General features: G+C 36.6%; 1 protein-coding gene across 1 annotated transcript in view; it reads right to left on the reverse strand.

The window, feature by feature from the left end:
* CUL2 (cullin 2) overlaps positions 1-12819 on the reverse strand; it is a gene marked incomplete at its 5' end in the record, with an annotated part of 39355 nt that extends 26536 nt beyond the window's left edge. The window contains 3 exons of the mRNA XM_009706380.1: positions 805-887; positions 5771-5876; positions 12698-12819. Of these exons, the coding sequence (XP_009704682.1) occupies positions 805-887; positions 5771-5876; positions 12698-12819 (311 nt within the window). The remainder of the gene's footprint in view (positions 1-804; positions 888-5770; positions 5877-12697) is intronic.
* Positions 12820-14541: the final 1722 nt, after the last annotated feature.

Below are 14541 nucleotides of genomic sequence, written 5' to 3' on the forward strand. Positions count from 1 at the left end.
GTAACTCCAGAGCTACCCTAAACAATAGTAAAAGTGTAGAAACTGATGGAACTTATGACTACACACAAGGTCTGTAGTATATCTCAAAATTTGTTTATTCATAAATAAAAAGATCCTTTAGGAGTTAAATAGTATAAAGATTTTGAATCGAAAGTTAAAAACCCCAAGCCCTTGTAACTACCACAGTCTTTGTTTAAAAGTAAAAAAGGTATTCAGAAATGAAATAATTAATTCCCTCAAAGTGCAAAAAAATAATTATTTCCGTTTCATTCAAGTAAAGCAGCAAGAATGTTAAGTGAAGTCACTCATCTGAACAACAGAAACCCAGAAGCTTAGTCTTCCCGGCAGATAAACAAGAACTGTTTTGGGTCCCATGCAAAGCATCCTAGCTTTTCTGGCTTTGGCAAACCCTTGCATAATTCCTGGTCCTTAAGCTTACTAACAGCACAGAAGCCATAAGCAGTCAGCATCAGGTGGAAAAAAAGGCAAAAGGCACCCTACAGGACCTTGAAAATTATTCTAACTATTCCCCAATCCCATTGATAAGAAGAGCTGCTGAAACAGAAGAAAATCACTACCCTCAGCTTACAGTGAATTAACTATTTTCTTTTCAGTCTTTTTCTATGCATGCAGACCACAAATTTGTAGCTACAATGAAAAAAGCTCATAGAATACCATCATCATGTAAGAAGCTACTTTCAAAAAACAACATAAAAGAATTTGGTAAAAGTCCCCAGACTTTTCAAAATAAAAAAGTGCAATAGCCCCACACTGTGCAAAAGCAAAAAATAATCAAGCACTCACTTTTTTATTTCTCTGAGGAGCATCCGAATAAGGATGGCCTGCAGTGGCTCAATCATTAATTTTCTCCACATGTCAAGAGCTAGCTGTCAGGACAAAACACAAGTTTACATCAATATAAAGAAGACCAAAAAACCCCCCAAAAACAATACCAAAGATGACACAATTCCCCATTCAGGATTTTAAAGATTAAATTGCTAGGTACCCTCTTCTTTCTCCTTTTTTAATTCTTTTGCTTGCCTCCCCCAGCCACACAATTTGTCAATATATTATTTCAGCATTTTTCTTCTAGAACATCTGACTGCATCTGACCTACACGAAGATCACACAGATCTGTACACTAGCAGTGTCAGACATAGAATTTCTAGTCAGGCAGTGTCTGAATGCATGCTTCCCAGTCTGCATTCTTCCTACGCATCTAAAGGACTGATTTATTCCTTGATTCCACTTTGTCAAGGATTCTCAAATGCATATAAGGACCCTAAGCAAGTTGGTTACGAGGACAGGTTTTGAGTGTACATATAAACAAAACACTTGTACAGTAATAGGTAAGTAACATGCCTTTCTACCTGAAGTGTTTGAATGCATGTAGACACCGGTATTCCTAAAAATGATAGCAAAATGAGCCTCAGCTGACAAAAGGGAATACCTCTTGGCCAATTTGTCAGAGATCAGAGTCAAAGATACAGAACCCTCATATCCAACACAGAGAGTTTGCACCTCAAACTAAGACACATACAGCTTAAGCAAAGTCACTGGCAAGCTAATATTTCACTTAAATGCAATTCAAATCACCTTAATGTAGGGATAGGTCACCCTGTTCCTAATATATCATTAGAGGGATCAGTCAAATGGACTCAAACATCTCAAACTCTTTTAGGTGAAGTAATTGCTCCCAAAACACACCATTTTTATAAACATAACTTCAATCGTTCAAAGGACTTTTTACATTTAAGTCAAAATCAGATTTAAAGCCCAAAGGGGATAAAGTGATCCCTCATGCAGGGGGAATACCCACCCACACACATATGAGACCTCTAAAAAAAACCTACCAGTGAGTAGCAGACTGAGAAAAAATGAAATTGCCAAAATCAGTGAGGACAGAGGGAATATTGCTGCTAAGAAAGCTTTGACACAACTAACAGGTCCTTAGCTATAAAAGTTCAAATATTGATCAGGCATGTCTTAACTGAAAGTAGGGAACTAGCTAACAACTAGGTATCTGATCCACTTTTTGAAATAATTTTCCTTTTAAAGAGCAGAAAAATGAACTTGCTCTGTCACAGCTACACACCACCCATGCTGTAATACAGGGTACAGAAGTCTGTGAGGTAAAGCTGACCCAACTGCATCATAAACAGGTTTAAAGAAAAGGTAAAGGTTTGCTTATAAATCAAGACAGATAATGTTTTGAAATCAAAGTTGTCTTAGGACTGATTTTCACTATCTTGCCTTGTGGAGACTAGTAGTAGAACAGTTAGAGGAAAACAGTTTCCCTAAGACATCAGGAACTCATCCAGCAGAGAATGCTGAAAGAAGCTAGCTCTGGAAAGAAAGAAAAAAAAAAAAAAAAAAAAGAGACTGACACATTTTTGTGACTATGAGGTGAAGGGGACGACCTCAGGTGACTCTATTCTACAATGCAGTCTCTGAAATGCAGTCTCCAGCATGGTCCCCCTCACATATGATCTACCAATCTGAAACTGCTTGAAGCTGCCTGTTGGAATTTCCATGTCAAGTAAACTACAAACAGGACATTCCAGCAGCTTGATGTATTAATTCAAGAGACGTTTTTCTCCATGAAGAGAGGGACCGATCTTATTTCTCCACCTAGACTGACAATGCAGAACATGGCAGTTTCCTCCGTTTTCCAGAATCTGTTGCCCCATGATGGGGGGTGGGGAACAGAAGGCACATCTTAACTACTTTCTAGCTCAGGGCTCCCATAGATTCATTGAAAACTCAGAAGTCTCAAATCAGTGACAGGAGCTCAACTCAGAAAAGCAGTATCCTTCACCATGCATTCATAACACATGGACAGGAAAAAAAAAAAAAAAAAATCTCTTGCAAGCAATGGCAGACTACTTTCATCAACTGAACTCATCCTACATTTTTCCTAGTACAACAATTACTGAATGTCTGGAATGCTTATCAGGATGATAAACTGTTTGAAAGCCATGCCCACACACATCACATACGCACCTCTGGTCTCTTGTACATACCTACTGTCACACACCCCAGAAGAACTAAGCAAGCATGTACTTGTTTAAGATTACTGAAAAGCTCCCAAAGTTTCATTAGCACACAGGATTGATGCTGAGATAGAAAAATCAGTACACAGAGAGTACAGTTCTGCTTCTACAAATACTAGGCATTATTTCTGTAACTTCATATATAATTCTCTTCAGTCTCAGTATAAAATTAGCATGTTTGCTCTTGGGTTGATAAAGGACAGAACACCTTAGTAATCTAAAAAGGGATAAATAGTAATTCCTTCCATTCTAAAGTGATAAACTACTGAAATAAAGATTTTTGTCAAAGCCCCTACTGCAACCCAAAGAATAAAAGATAGAATCCTAAACAGGAACCATAATGGAGGAGAAAATGCTTTCAAAACAAAGACTTGATAAGTTTGGCAAATGCCTTGTAGGTCAAGAAACGTGAACTGTTTTTATTTCTGAGGCAACAAATTCACCATAAACAGTGCTGTAATTTAATGCATTAAACTACTTGAGTGTAGAACTCAAGTCTCCATTCCTTGTCAGGGCAAAGGAGTAACTGCCATAAACCTAATCCTACACCAGTAATGAACAGAGATTAACTTTACTACCTCACGATCTAAAGTTTGCCTCCCACTACTACAGATTACTAAGACAGTATTTGGTAAAGAGAAATGGAAGGAGTCTTGGAGAGTGAGATAATGAAAAACTCATTAGCAGACTTCCAGACATTATCATCTGAACATCTTCAAAAACCAAAGGCTGCCAAGCTAACAGTAAGAATCTTAACCCTCCCCATAACCTGCCCAAATGATGAGTTAGGGATGTACCATCCTATGAACAACTATTGGGAAGCTTGAAGAAAAGTGTGTGTCATTGTCCTTCCTTCCTGCGTACAATTCCACAAACATCAGGAAAACGAAATACTCAAGAAAAGCTGAATTATCAGGTCTGCTGTTTGTTCTTCTGTGGTAAACATATCCTAGGGCAGAAAGCTATGAACAAAAGGTGCCACTACCATCTTTTGGGTGACACCTCAGAATGGAGTGGCACACTGAAACAGGGGGAAAATTCATTAATACATCAGCATCACCCAGTGCCAATAACAAGCCCAGACCCATTCCCAGCCCCCAAAGCAGCTGAACTAACAGTCATTCACACAGAGCTAAGGACAACTTCCGACAATTGTTGGAACAGACTTAGCTAAATCTCAGTCTGAGGAAATAAGGAATAACAGTTGTGACATTTTGAAGATGCCACAAACAGTGCAGCAATATGCACTTCCAAGCTCTGATCAGACTTACAGATGCCACTGATTAGCAAGCCTTGGAGACAGCATAGGCAGACAAAAGAAGAATTTCCTTTCCTGAATTGCCTTAACTTAACGTATATAATGTTTCTGGTGTTTTTTTTCTGCCCATCCCCAACCTGTCAGAGGATTAGCAATTTCAACTGGCAGTGCCGTCCTCATCAGCTGGGTAGCTGGGTCAGAAGCACAGAAGATGCTTCTTCATGCATCACAATCTCTCCTTACTCTTAACTAAAGGCAGCAGAGATTTCCTACTTCAAACAATGAAATCAAAGAGCTAGAACAGTAATCACCAACAGGTCAAGTTCTGACATTAAGGGGAAAAAAAAAAGGCATTTTCTCTAGTTTTGCAAACTTAAAGAGAAGCAGTGTTCACTTCCCTTTTAGAGAAAAAGGTAAACAGAGAGGAAAGGAAAAAACCAATATACCACTACAGATAATGACAGAATAACATGAATTCTCCAGCTAGCAGCATGTATACATACAGTTACAAAGCAAACAGACACACAGACAAGCATTCAAAAAGAAAAGTTTCTACTCAACTGTATTCAAGACTGTGGTTTTGTTCCGATTCAGACTGAAAAGGTGTTTTCAAAATCTTCTTACATACTGAAACACTATGCTTTGAAAAATTTGAAGGAATTCTTTTTTTTTTTTTTTTTAACTGTAAAACGGTCTTTTCATTTTACTTTCTTGTATTTCATGGTAAGAGTAGCCATGAAGCGACAGAAATCATGTATATTTCACTTCTGCATAGTTGAAGTGCACAGGATGGTATCTCAGAACATAGTGATATTGCTGATAATTTTTTTCATTTAATAGGTATTTAAAAATTACCCTCAGCCTCTCCAACTTACATTAGTAATTTTTTCCACATCCTTGTGCTTGCCCCAAATTACCTTTTAAAAGATAAGCCCTCCCTACATGATACTTTTGTGCACAGAATGTCTACTTTTTCTATCAAAATCTCTATCCAAGTTGCTACAATAGAAGTACAAAACAGCTTGCATTAGAAAACAAGATGTACAAAAGACTAATCTCAAAAAAAGCTGTTACCCTTTATGACATCAAGAAATAGTAGATTAAAAGTAATATTTCAAGGGTTTCCAAAAAACTAAGGTACTACTGCTTCAAAATATTTTCTAGATAGTAGTGGCAGTTAAACCAAAGTGTTTTTGCAAAGTGGTATCTATTATCACATTTTAAACTGAAGTTCTCCAATAGTTTTCATATTTGCTTCCCCCCGCCCTGCCCCCAGTAACTATATTATTCTACATCAAAATTGTAATCTCATTTTACAAAGGGTTCAGCGCTTACATCTTCTACCGTATATCTACTTGGATTCTGTGACACAGAAAAGCCAAAATCTAAAAGGACAAAGCTGAATTTGTAGCACTTCTGAAAACAGTTTATATCCACTCCCACTTGCAGAGATACCTACCTCTCCTATTTCCATCAAAGGTTCATTCATATCCACCCCACCATAACCATACTGAAGATCAGCTTCAGTCAATTTGTTCTTCTTAATAAACTGTGTGTTGAGGTACCTATAGAAATAAAGATATTCTAATCAAAACAGGCAAAAGTTAAGCTTTTTTTTTTTTAAATAAATTTGGAATTGTGGAATGTCTTCCACATCACAAAAGATAACCTCTTTTAACGAATGCAATTGCTATCTGTAGGAAATTCTTAAAATATGAATGACCTCAATTCAAAAGACCTTCCATCATATTAAGACAGTACAATGTTAATTGAGATATCAAACAGTAGCCTGATACAGCAATGTCAGCATTTTCTTGGTGTGTAATATATTTGTGTAAGAATCCAACCTTTCAACGTACACTGCCATATTACTCATGCACGTACATGCAAAATAACTGCTAAATTCTGAGCAGTTGACTAGTAGTAGAGTGATAGTAGTTTATTTAATGATAGAAAAGTGTTCCTGAGTATCAGATATTTTTAAGTGAAACGTATTTTCTTCTGCCTGTTCAGTTCATTATTTTGCATTTCTCAGACTAAAACACAAAAATATTGTTAATTTTTACAGGGCCAACTTTTGCCAGTTATGATCCCTTACTCAGGTCATGATAACTAGCAAACAACTGTATTACAAATTTTAAATAGAAGAAAAGAATTTGCAGAAATTATTTTAATTAAGTTACAAAGAAGAAATGTTATGCTTTTCTTAATTTAGTATTTAGTATTTACTACTGTATGCATAGTTTTTTAAAGAACAGAAAATGGTTTCTGGGCAAGACCTGATAAAACATCCCTCTTAATTCTCAGTAATCCCTTAAAAGAAACACAATAGTTTTTAAACTGAACCATTCTCCTTCTCTTTCCCAGATAATTGGGAAGAAATTTATAATATCTTTCATAACTACACTTACAATACATGTTATGTTAGTACTTAAATGAGGTAACTGAGAAATTTTTTTAACATTCTGATCCAGCCAGCAGTTTTGAGATGTCTGGTTTCAGACACTGAAGAGCGCCAGACTACCTGAAGCATTTTAAGAGATTCAGGCTTCAGAGGCTACACTAGACTAGTGATGTCTGAACACTCTGGGCAGGAAGGTAAATGACAGGCAATGAAGAAAAGGAGAAACACACTACGGAAACCTGTGAACTTGAAAGAATTTAGGACATCACAGAGTCCAAAGAAGGAAGACATGTGACAGTGCATTGGTGACAAATTGGAATACAGTGGCGTAACCTACTTTCAGACTCCAAAGTCTTAGAGTACTGTAACCACTCTGCTATCATCAATAACCATCACAAATTGTAAATGTAAGTCTGTGTAGAAGGCTACAGTCCCACCATTTCATATAATACTTGTGCGGACACCCAGAATAGTTGGAACACAAGCCTTAAAAGCAGGCATGCTCCTTGATGATATTTCCCACTCCTCCACGTGACCAAAGCCAGCAGCTGCCATTCTGCTTGCTAAAAAGGAAAACCATATGCTCTCCTCATTCACACCCTCTCTCTTCCATCAGTCCATGCCTTCCCAACAAATCCAGATTGGGCAACTGATCTATCCTAAAACTAATGTAACCACAAGTAAATAAACAAGTTTAACCTACATCAGGTACCCCTGCAAAGACCTACCTGATTCAAGCAAACATGGGGTGGCAAGAAGTGGGCAGCCAGAACCGCCCATGACAAGAGCTTCACCACGCTCTACCTCAAAATCAAATTTGCCTATGTTTCCCCTCCCCTTCCCCTACTTTTACCATCAACTTCCAGAACCAGGCACAAGCAAATAACTGCAAAGGATGTGCAAACAGTATGATCTCAAATTAATTTCTCCACTGAAGTGACAAGCCATTTTTCACCTTGAATAACTACCTCAAATACTTCATCTGTATTTCTTACTTTTAGGAGACAATCCATAAGGTCTAGCTGTAACTTACTGTGGAGATAAGGATTGGGCATGAACTGATAATACCAGAAATTACTCACAGACTTTTGCTACTATTGAGATAAAACTTTCAGGTGAAAATTTGAAACAACTGACCACACAGCTCAGACCCAATTACTTGAGAGTGCACCTATGCAGGCTTATGCTTCGCTATCTGATGAGGAAAACAGCAAACAAGATGAGAAAATTGCAGATTGTTTCCTTTCACAGTATTTGCGAAGCAATACACCTTTTGGTACCCAAACCTCAAAACACACCCACCAAGCTTCCGCTCCAGAAAGAAACTGTAAAGTTTGGAATTTAGAAGAGCATTACAAGACTCATTCAAAACAAAGATCTGCTTTACACTGGAATACTGAAAGACAGTGTTCCATCTAAATTAACAATATCAGGAAAATGTCTGGTACACAAACATTTTTGTGGGCAAAGGATAAGGTCTTTTACAAGGAATTTAGCAAAAAAAAAATCCTGCAAAAACCAATTGAACAATTAGAAGGGTAGCTAATTATTGGAACAGTTTACCTGGTAACTTCCATGTATTTGGTACTTTTAGATCAACCAAGGACAATACTCTAACCACAGATTACTATTGTAGACACAGTGAGCACATTGCCAAAGCAATGTTTCCACATCTCAATAGCCCACAGTGTCCTTGGAGGGACAGACTTTGCAAAGCTTTGTCAGAAGGATTAGATATATTTTTTTTTCTTTTAATGTTTAATTTGGTTTTAGTAGTTTGAATTACACACTCCTGGATAAGAAACAAATATTAGTGTTGGCAAAATAGACATTGTGAAATTTAGCTTGAAGGTAATAAACCTAAGAGTGTACCTGTCTCAAGTGAGCTCCTGGTTATTTTCTTAAGTTCTCCATGATAAAGCCAAAAGAATTTACCTCCTTTAAGTCTTTGTCCATCCATGATACGGCACCACAAAACAACACACATGATTATATATATTTCTAGAAGTACCATACTTTAAGCAAAAAGGGTAGACACCCTCTATTCAGACTTTTCCCTCCTCTGAAAGCTCTCCAAAGATAAAGAAGAAACTTTTGAGTAACCACTCTTTTTCTTTTTGCCCCCCTTGCCCCGATTCTACACACAGTCAGACTGCTATACTGATCCCCAAAATGGCATGCAAGACTAGCAGAACAGTATCAAGGAATAAACCTGACCAAGTGCTGAGGAAATCGTTTTCAGAAATTTGCACCGAGAAAACTCTGCTAATGATTTTCACAGGTCACGGACAGAGAAATGGATAAAGACCCAATTAAAAAAAAACATAACTAATTAGCTAGGACTAATTACTACAGTTAGTTTTCAAAAGCATTCAGTTTGGTTTTTAAGATTTTCTTCAACCTACCACTTCCACAATTAAATTGCTTTGTAAGCTACAAAATGAGTACGCAACCACATGATGAAGTTATAAATGGGTACATTACTGTTTAACAGGAATTAGCAATTGTATTAACGTTTTCAATAATTTCCATATGCATTCATACGGTCAGCAGTGCTAAATCTATCTGGGGACCAGTTATGAACAGTGTTGCTCATGGATGGATACCAAATTAGCAGTTTGTCTTGCGGAGCTGACAATGAACCAACCACCTCCTTGGCTGCATTAGCAAGCGTGTACCAGCAAGTTGAGGGAGGTGATTGTTCCACTAGCACTTGTGAGGACATCCCTGGAATATTATGATCAGTTCTGAATTCCCAAATACAACAGATCTGGACAAATGGAAGAGAGTCCAGAGAAAGCTCACTGAGATAGCTAGGGTGCAGAGCATAAGACATACATAAGATGAAGATAACTCTTCTCAGAGGAGCACAGAGAAAACACAAGAAGCAACGGACACCAGTTGCAGCATGACAAATTCCAGACAGACATACAGGAAAATTTTTTAGAATGAGAGTAATCAAGCACTAAAACAGGCTGCTCATAAAGGCAGCAAAAGCTCTTGTCCTTGAAGGAGCTCAGAATTTCATTCAACAAAACCTTAAGCAACCTGGCTTAACTTTGAAATTAGCTCTACTCTGAGCATAAGGTTGAAATGGATGACCTTCAAAGGCTTGTTCACCTCTTTTTTTTTTTTTTTCACGTTTCAGTGAAAATGTGCAATGCTGACTTCACAAGAGTTATACTAAAAGCGGCAGAACCACTGTGCTTTATACAAGCAGAATGCTTTAACGTGTCTAGTAGTGTACACATACAAGTACTTGGCACCGGAAATTTTCATAATCCAGTATCTGTTCTGAATCACTCTTAAACACAGATGAAGTATTCACTGGTTTACAGATGTGTAAAATTGGGTTGATCTACCACAACTTGAGTATTAGCTAATAAATGAAAGCTGTCTCACTACAACAAAGCACTACAGATACAAAATTTTATGAATCCAACAGCGGTATCAAAACGATCAGACCAATAGTAAGTACCTGATGCGGAAGTAAACCTCCCAGGGCTACCAAACACTATAGCCTAAAATGAAGGCAGTTCCTTCATTGGAAGGAGTTCCAAAGAAAAATTTCATTAATGTGAGGTTTCAAATGTTGATGGCATTTCTTGCTTGTTTAAATCTTCCCCATATTTATGAAGTTACATAATTAGTAAGCAAGATTCAGAGCAGCAGCTTCTTAAAGCTTGAAAAATGAGCAGGGGACTGGAACTAATATCAGTTTGAACTGTGTTACAGGTTACTTTGATATTATGCTTAGAATCAAAATACAAATTACTCCTATCACGACAAAACTGGCTGAAGTTTAATCCTGAAAGGGAAGGAAGATGCCTTACACAAAAGTACAAAAAGAAAGAGAACTAAGATCACACTAAAGAACTAAAAATTACTATACATTAATATACTAGTATTATTACAAATATTTAAAAAGAAGACAAAATGGAGCAAAGCAAAAGCTGCACTATGTGTATTTAGTTTTCAGGATTTTATTATGAGCAGATTTTAAAACTTCAGCTCTTCAAAAAAATTAAGAAGCAGAGATGCAAGCCTATCTAAAATTTAAAAGAATCTATTTAAAAATAACACGAATATTACTAGTTGTAAAGATTAAACAGCTGTCATTGCTGGAAGAATTATACAAATGAGATCCTGGGATATAACAGAGTTGACTAATTTATGGTACTTTTTTGAGAGCAGATATGCAAGTAAGAAAAGAACTCCAACTGCTTTATAAAATCCAGAATATCTTCTTATGGTCTTCAGAAGTACTTTCACACAAAACTTTCTCTCAAAAAAACCCGAAAAAATGACATAACATTTAATGAAGCGTTTCCAATGCATGAAAGCCATTATGATTCTACTAATCAAGCACTGAATTACTTCTTGCCTTCCTGCGAAAGGTTTTTTTAGTTCCCATTATGATGTACATTTTATTACTGAAGAGAAAAATCATACTTTCACAAAGTCATACCCTTTAGGGACTTTTAAAAGATAGTATATAACAAAACTCAGAGTTTCAACACAAAGAAGATAAAACTTTGAGGTAAAATTATTTCCAACAGAACACCTAACAAGTACATTTTCTGGACCAAAATACCATATGCAAAGCAGGAAGAAGAGTTAGAATGGGTCAAGCTGGCACAAAATAACTAACTTCAGAGTTTAACAGCTTGGTTTCACTGATATATGAATACCACTCTACTGTGTTTATATATACATACAGGTTGGTTCGTGTGTGTAATAACTGTCCGGAAAAAATGTCCTAGCTTGTTCAAAAATCAAACAAAAAAAATCAGATTCACATTGCTGGAGAAATATTTTCTTGGTTTACTACCAGAAGCACTCAAGTACTCAAAAAACTGTTATACAAAGCAGAATCACTGAGATTCATACACATGAAACAGGATTTTTTCCCTCCCTCTATCAACAGTTAAGTCAGTGACACATTATGGAACTTCAGTTTGCAAGCCCAGGATGGATTCCATTACATTTGTTCCCAGTCTGCTAGCGATAACTTAATAATTGTACAAGATCACACACACATCTCCTAACGTAACAGCAAAGGTCTTGAAATCCTTTGTAAAACCTCACATCATACCATCAAATAAGTACCATATTAACAGTGCCTCATAAGTTATATTTACCTGCTGGGTATCACATGCATAATGGACACTAGAATGTTCAACCTACAGTCACAGCGGAATTAAAATCCAAATCCTACTAATTCCAAAGCCATCTCAATATAGTTATAATTCTAACACCTCATGAATGGGTGAGTTTTATATGCCTAAGCCATCACTAGTAGCAATGAAACACATTTGCAATTCAGGAAACAGTAGAAGTATAAAAATGATGGGTTAGTTGTATTTTTATTTATAGACTTGGCTGTAATCAACTGAAAAAAAAACCTGTAAAATTGATTGCTTGTATACAGTCTATTAGTTTCTGAAGTTCTTAGAAAAGAAATAAGGAGAAATTTTCACTCCCTCTCTAATCCTGCAGTTCAAACATTCACCTGAAAAGGACAGGCCCAAAGAGCACATAGCCTTGTCTGAAAGGCTCTTTTAGAAAGGAGAGCTGTGTTTTTGCCAAGGTACATGGCTAAGCTTTGAAACAAACCATGCTGATTCAACTGGACACTTCAGTACAATGCCACTCTGGTAGAAGAACACCTAGAATTATGAGCTACTTCACTGCAGGGTTGATTAGCACCAACATATTTGGCACCGCAACATCAGAAACAGAGGTAGAATATACTAGTAATGAAATAATGGTAGGAATCATCTTAGATAATTACTTCAGTAGTAAGAAGCAGTGCACAGAAAAACTTGGTTTTTCTCATGTCCTGCTACCATAACTATATTGTCTCCAAAACTGACCTGGGGCATATTCAGCTATTGTTCTCTTTAAGCAACATTCTTAGACTTCAGCAGCAGATCACTTTAATTATTTCAAAGGTTTAACAACTCATTTTGAAAAGCTTACCTGTATAAACAGTCCATATAGTCTGCCCCTTTGCTATATTCCTCCCAGTATCTGTGATACATAACCAGTACTTGTTCTTCAGCTTCTAGAACTCTCTGTGAAGACACACACCCCCCGCCCCCCTAAAATTAGTATGAAAATAGTACATATACATAGAAAGATATAACAGGATTATCATTTAGGAGCAACAATCACATACTCAAAATTAAGACCACATCCAAGCTTTAACCAGTCTAAAAATAACATTGATGCAATGACCAGAAAACTAACAAATCTTCACGCTACAAAGTTTTGGTAAGCCAGCTACAACCCCTGAAGTTGCTGTATTTTGCATTATAAAGAACAATCTCTATAACGTATTATTTTCTATTAGTCTTTACAGAAGTACTTGCTTGAATAAGCATGGTTCATACTCTCACATCATACTGGCAGGATAACTTGCATAACTATTCCCACGCTGACACAGATGAGTTTTAAATTCGTGCAGCCACATGCACACTGGAGTTGCCTAACTATAACCGCTTTAAATCAGTATGCCTTATTGGGTAGACAAGCCCTTATACTTACCAAGAATCCTGGAATAAAATAAGTTTAACAAAGCACAGATATGTCCAAACTTTAAACATATCTTAAGTTCTCTAAATCTAGGCCCAAATCTTTTGGAATTTAAGCAAATAATCATCTGAAAAGTTGCTGATGTACTCAACTTCTCAAAATCTATTCATACTTCAAAGGAATAAGTTCAACAATTTAAACTAATTAGCATGATTTGTGAAGGAGGATGAGATCCTAGGAATTCAACTATAATTCTCTCCAGAGCATACAATTTTAAACTCTGTCTCAAGCAGCTAAGAAGCCTATGCAAAAACAACGTAAAAGAGGAAAGCTAGTAGACAAAACAGAATCAAGAGTGCTTTCCTCTGCAGTATGAATTTTGTGAAGTTTTTCCAGCATTATTTCAAAGACAAGTAGCGGATAGCAACTTAAAAAAACCAGATGTATGCTTTCCACTACTTCCCACAGCTTCTGCTGTGCTAGCACCTGCCCGATTATCCCAAGTGAGCTCATTCAGCTCATTAAATAAATGAGGAAGAACTTTTTTGGCCAAGTTCTCTGCTAGTTTAGTGAATTGATTTAGCCTACCAAAGTGTCAGAGGTATCCTCTCTGTAACCAGTGGAACTGCCCATTAAGATACCCACCCTATCTTGTCAAATACACAGGTACCTAAGCTCAAAAAATAGCAGCAAGCCATTTAGCAGCACTATCCAGAATTTGCAATTCTTCATTCCCTACAGAGACACAAAAGACAGGTAGACATCTTATTTAAATCTACTTCTCTTTTTACTGAAATACAAGGAGACACTGTTCATCCATCTTATACATTCAACATGATGAATCATGATTCTGTTGAAATTAGTTGTCTTGGTTGATGAGACAGAAGTTAATTCACAGCTATACAGGTATAAAAGTACTGTTATGTCATAATAAATAGCTTGTAATTACTTCCTTTCCTCCCAAGCATTTTTGTTATTTCCTACATATTTCAGAAGTTTTCTTTAGTAGAGTATATACAATCAGCTTCCAAGACACTAGAGTAGATACTTTAACATTGTAACAGAAGGCTAATGACAAACTATAGCACATTCTGAAAATGAAGACATTTCTGTAACTTGTTTGATTATAAGTATTCAACAGAAAAGAAAAAACTTACTTTACAAGCCAATGAATATTTTATATAAACCATAATTTTTGGCTTAAAAAGAAAGTTCTCTCTTTGGTGTTACATATAGACAGATATCTATATATGTCTACATTGTGTTGTGTGATATATGTTGCACATATC

Source organism: Cariama cristata, unplaced genomic scaffold, assembly GCF_000690535.1.
Source record: "Cariama cristata isolate BGI_N322 unplaced genomic scaffold, ASM69053v1 scaffold348, whole genome shotgun sequence".
NCBI classification, from domain to species: Eukaryota; Metazoa; Chordata; class Aves; order Cariamiformes; family Cariamidae; genus Cariama; species Cariama cristata.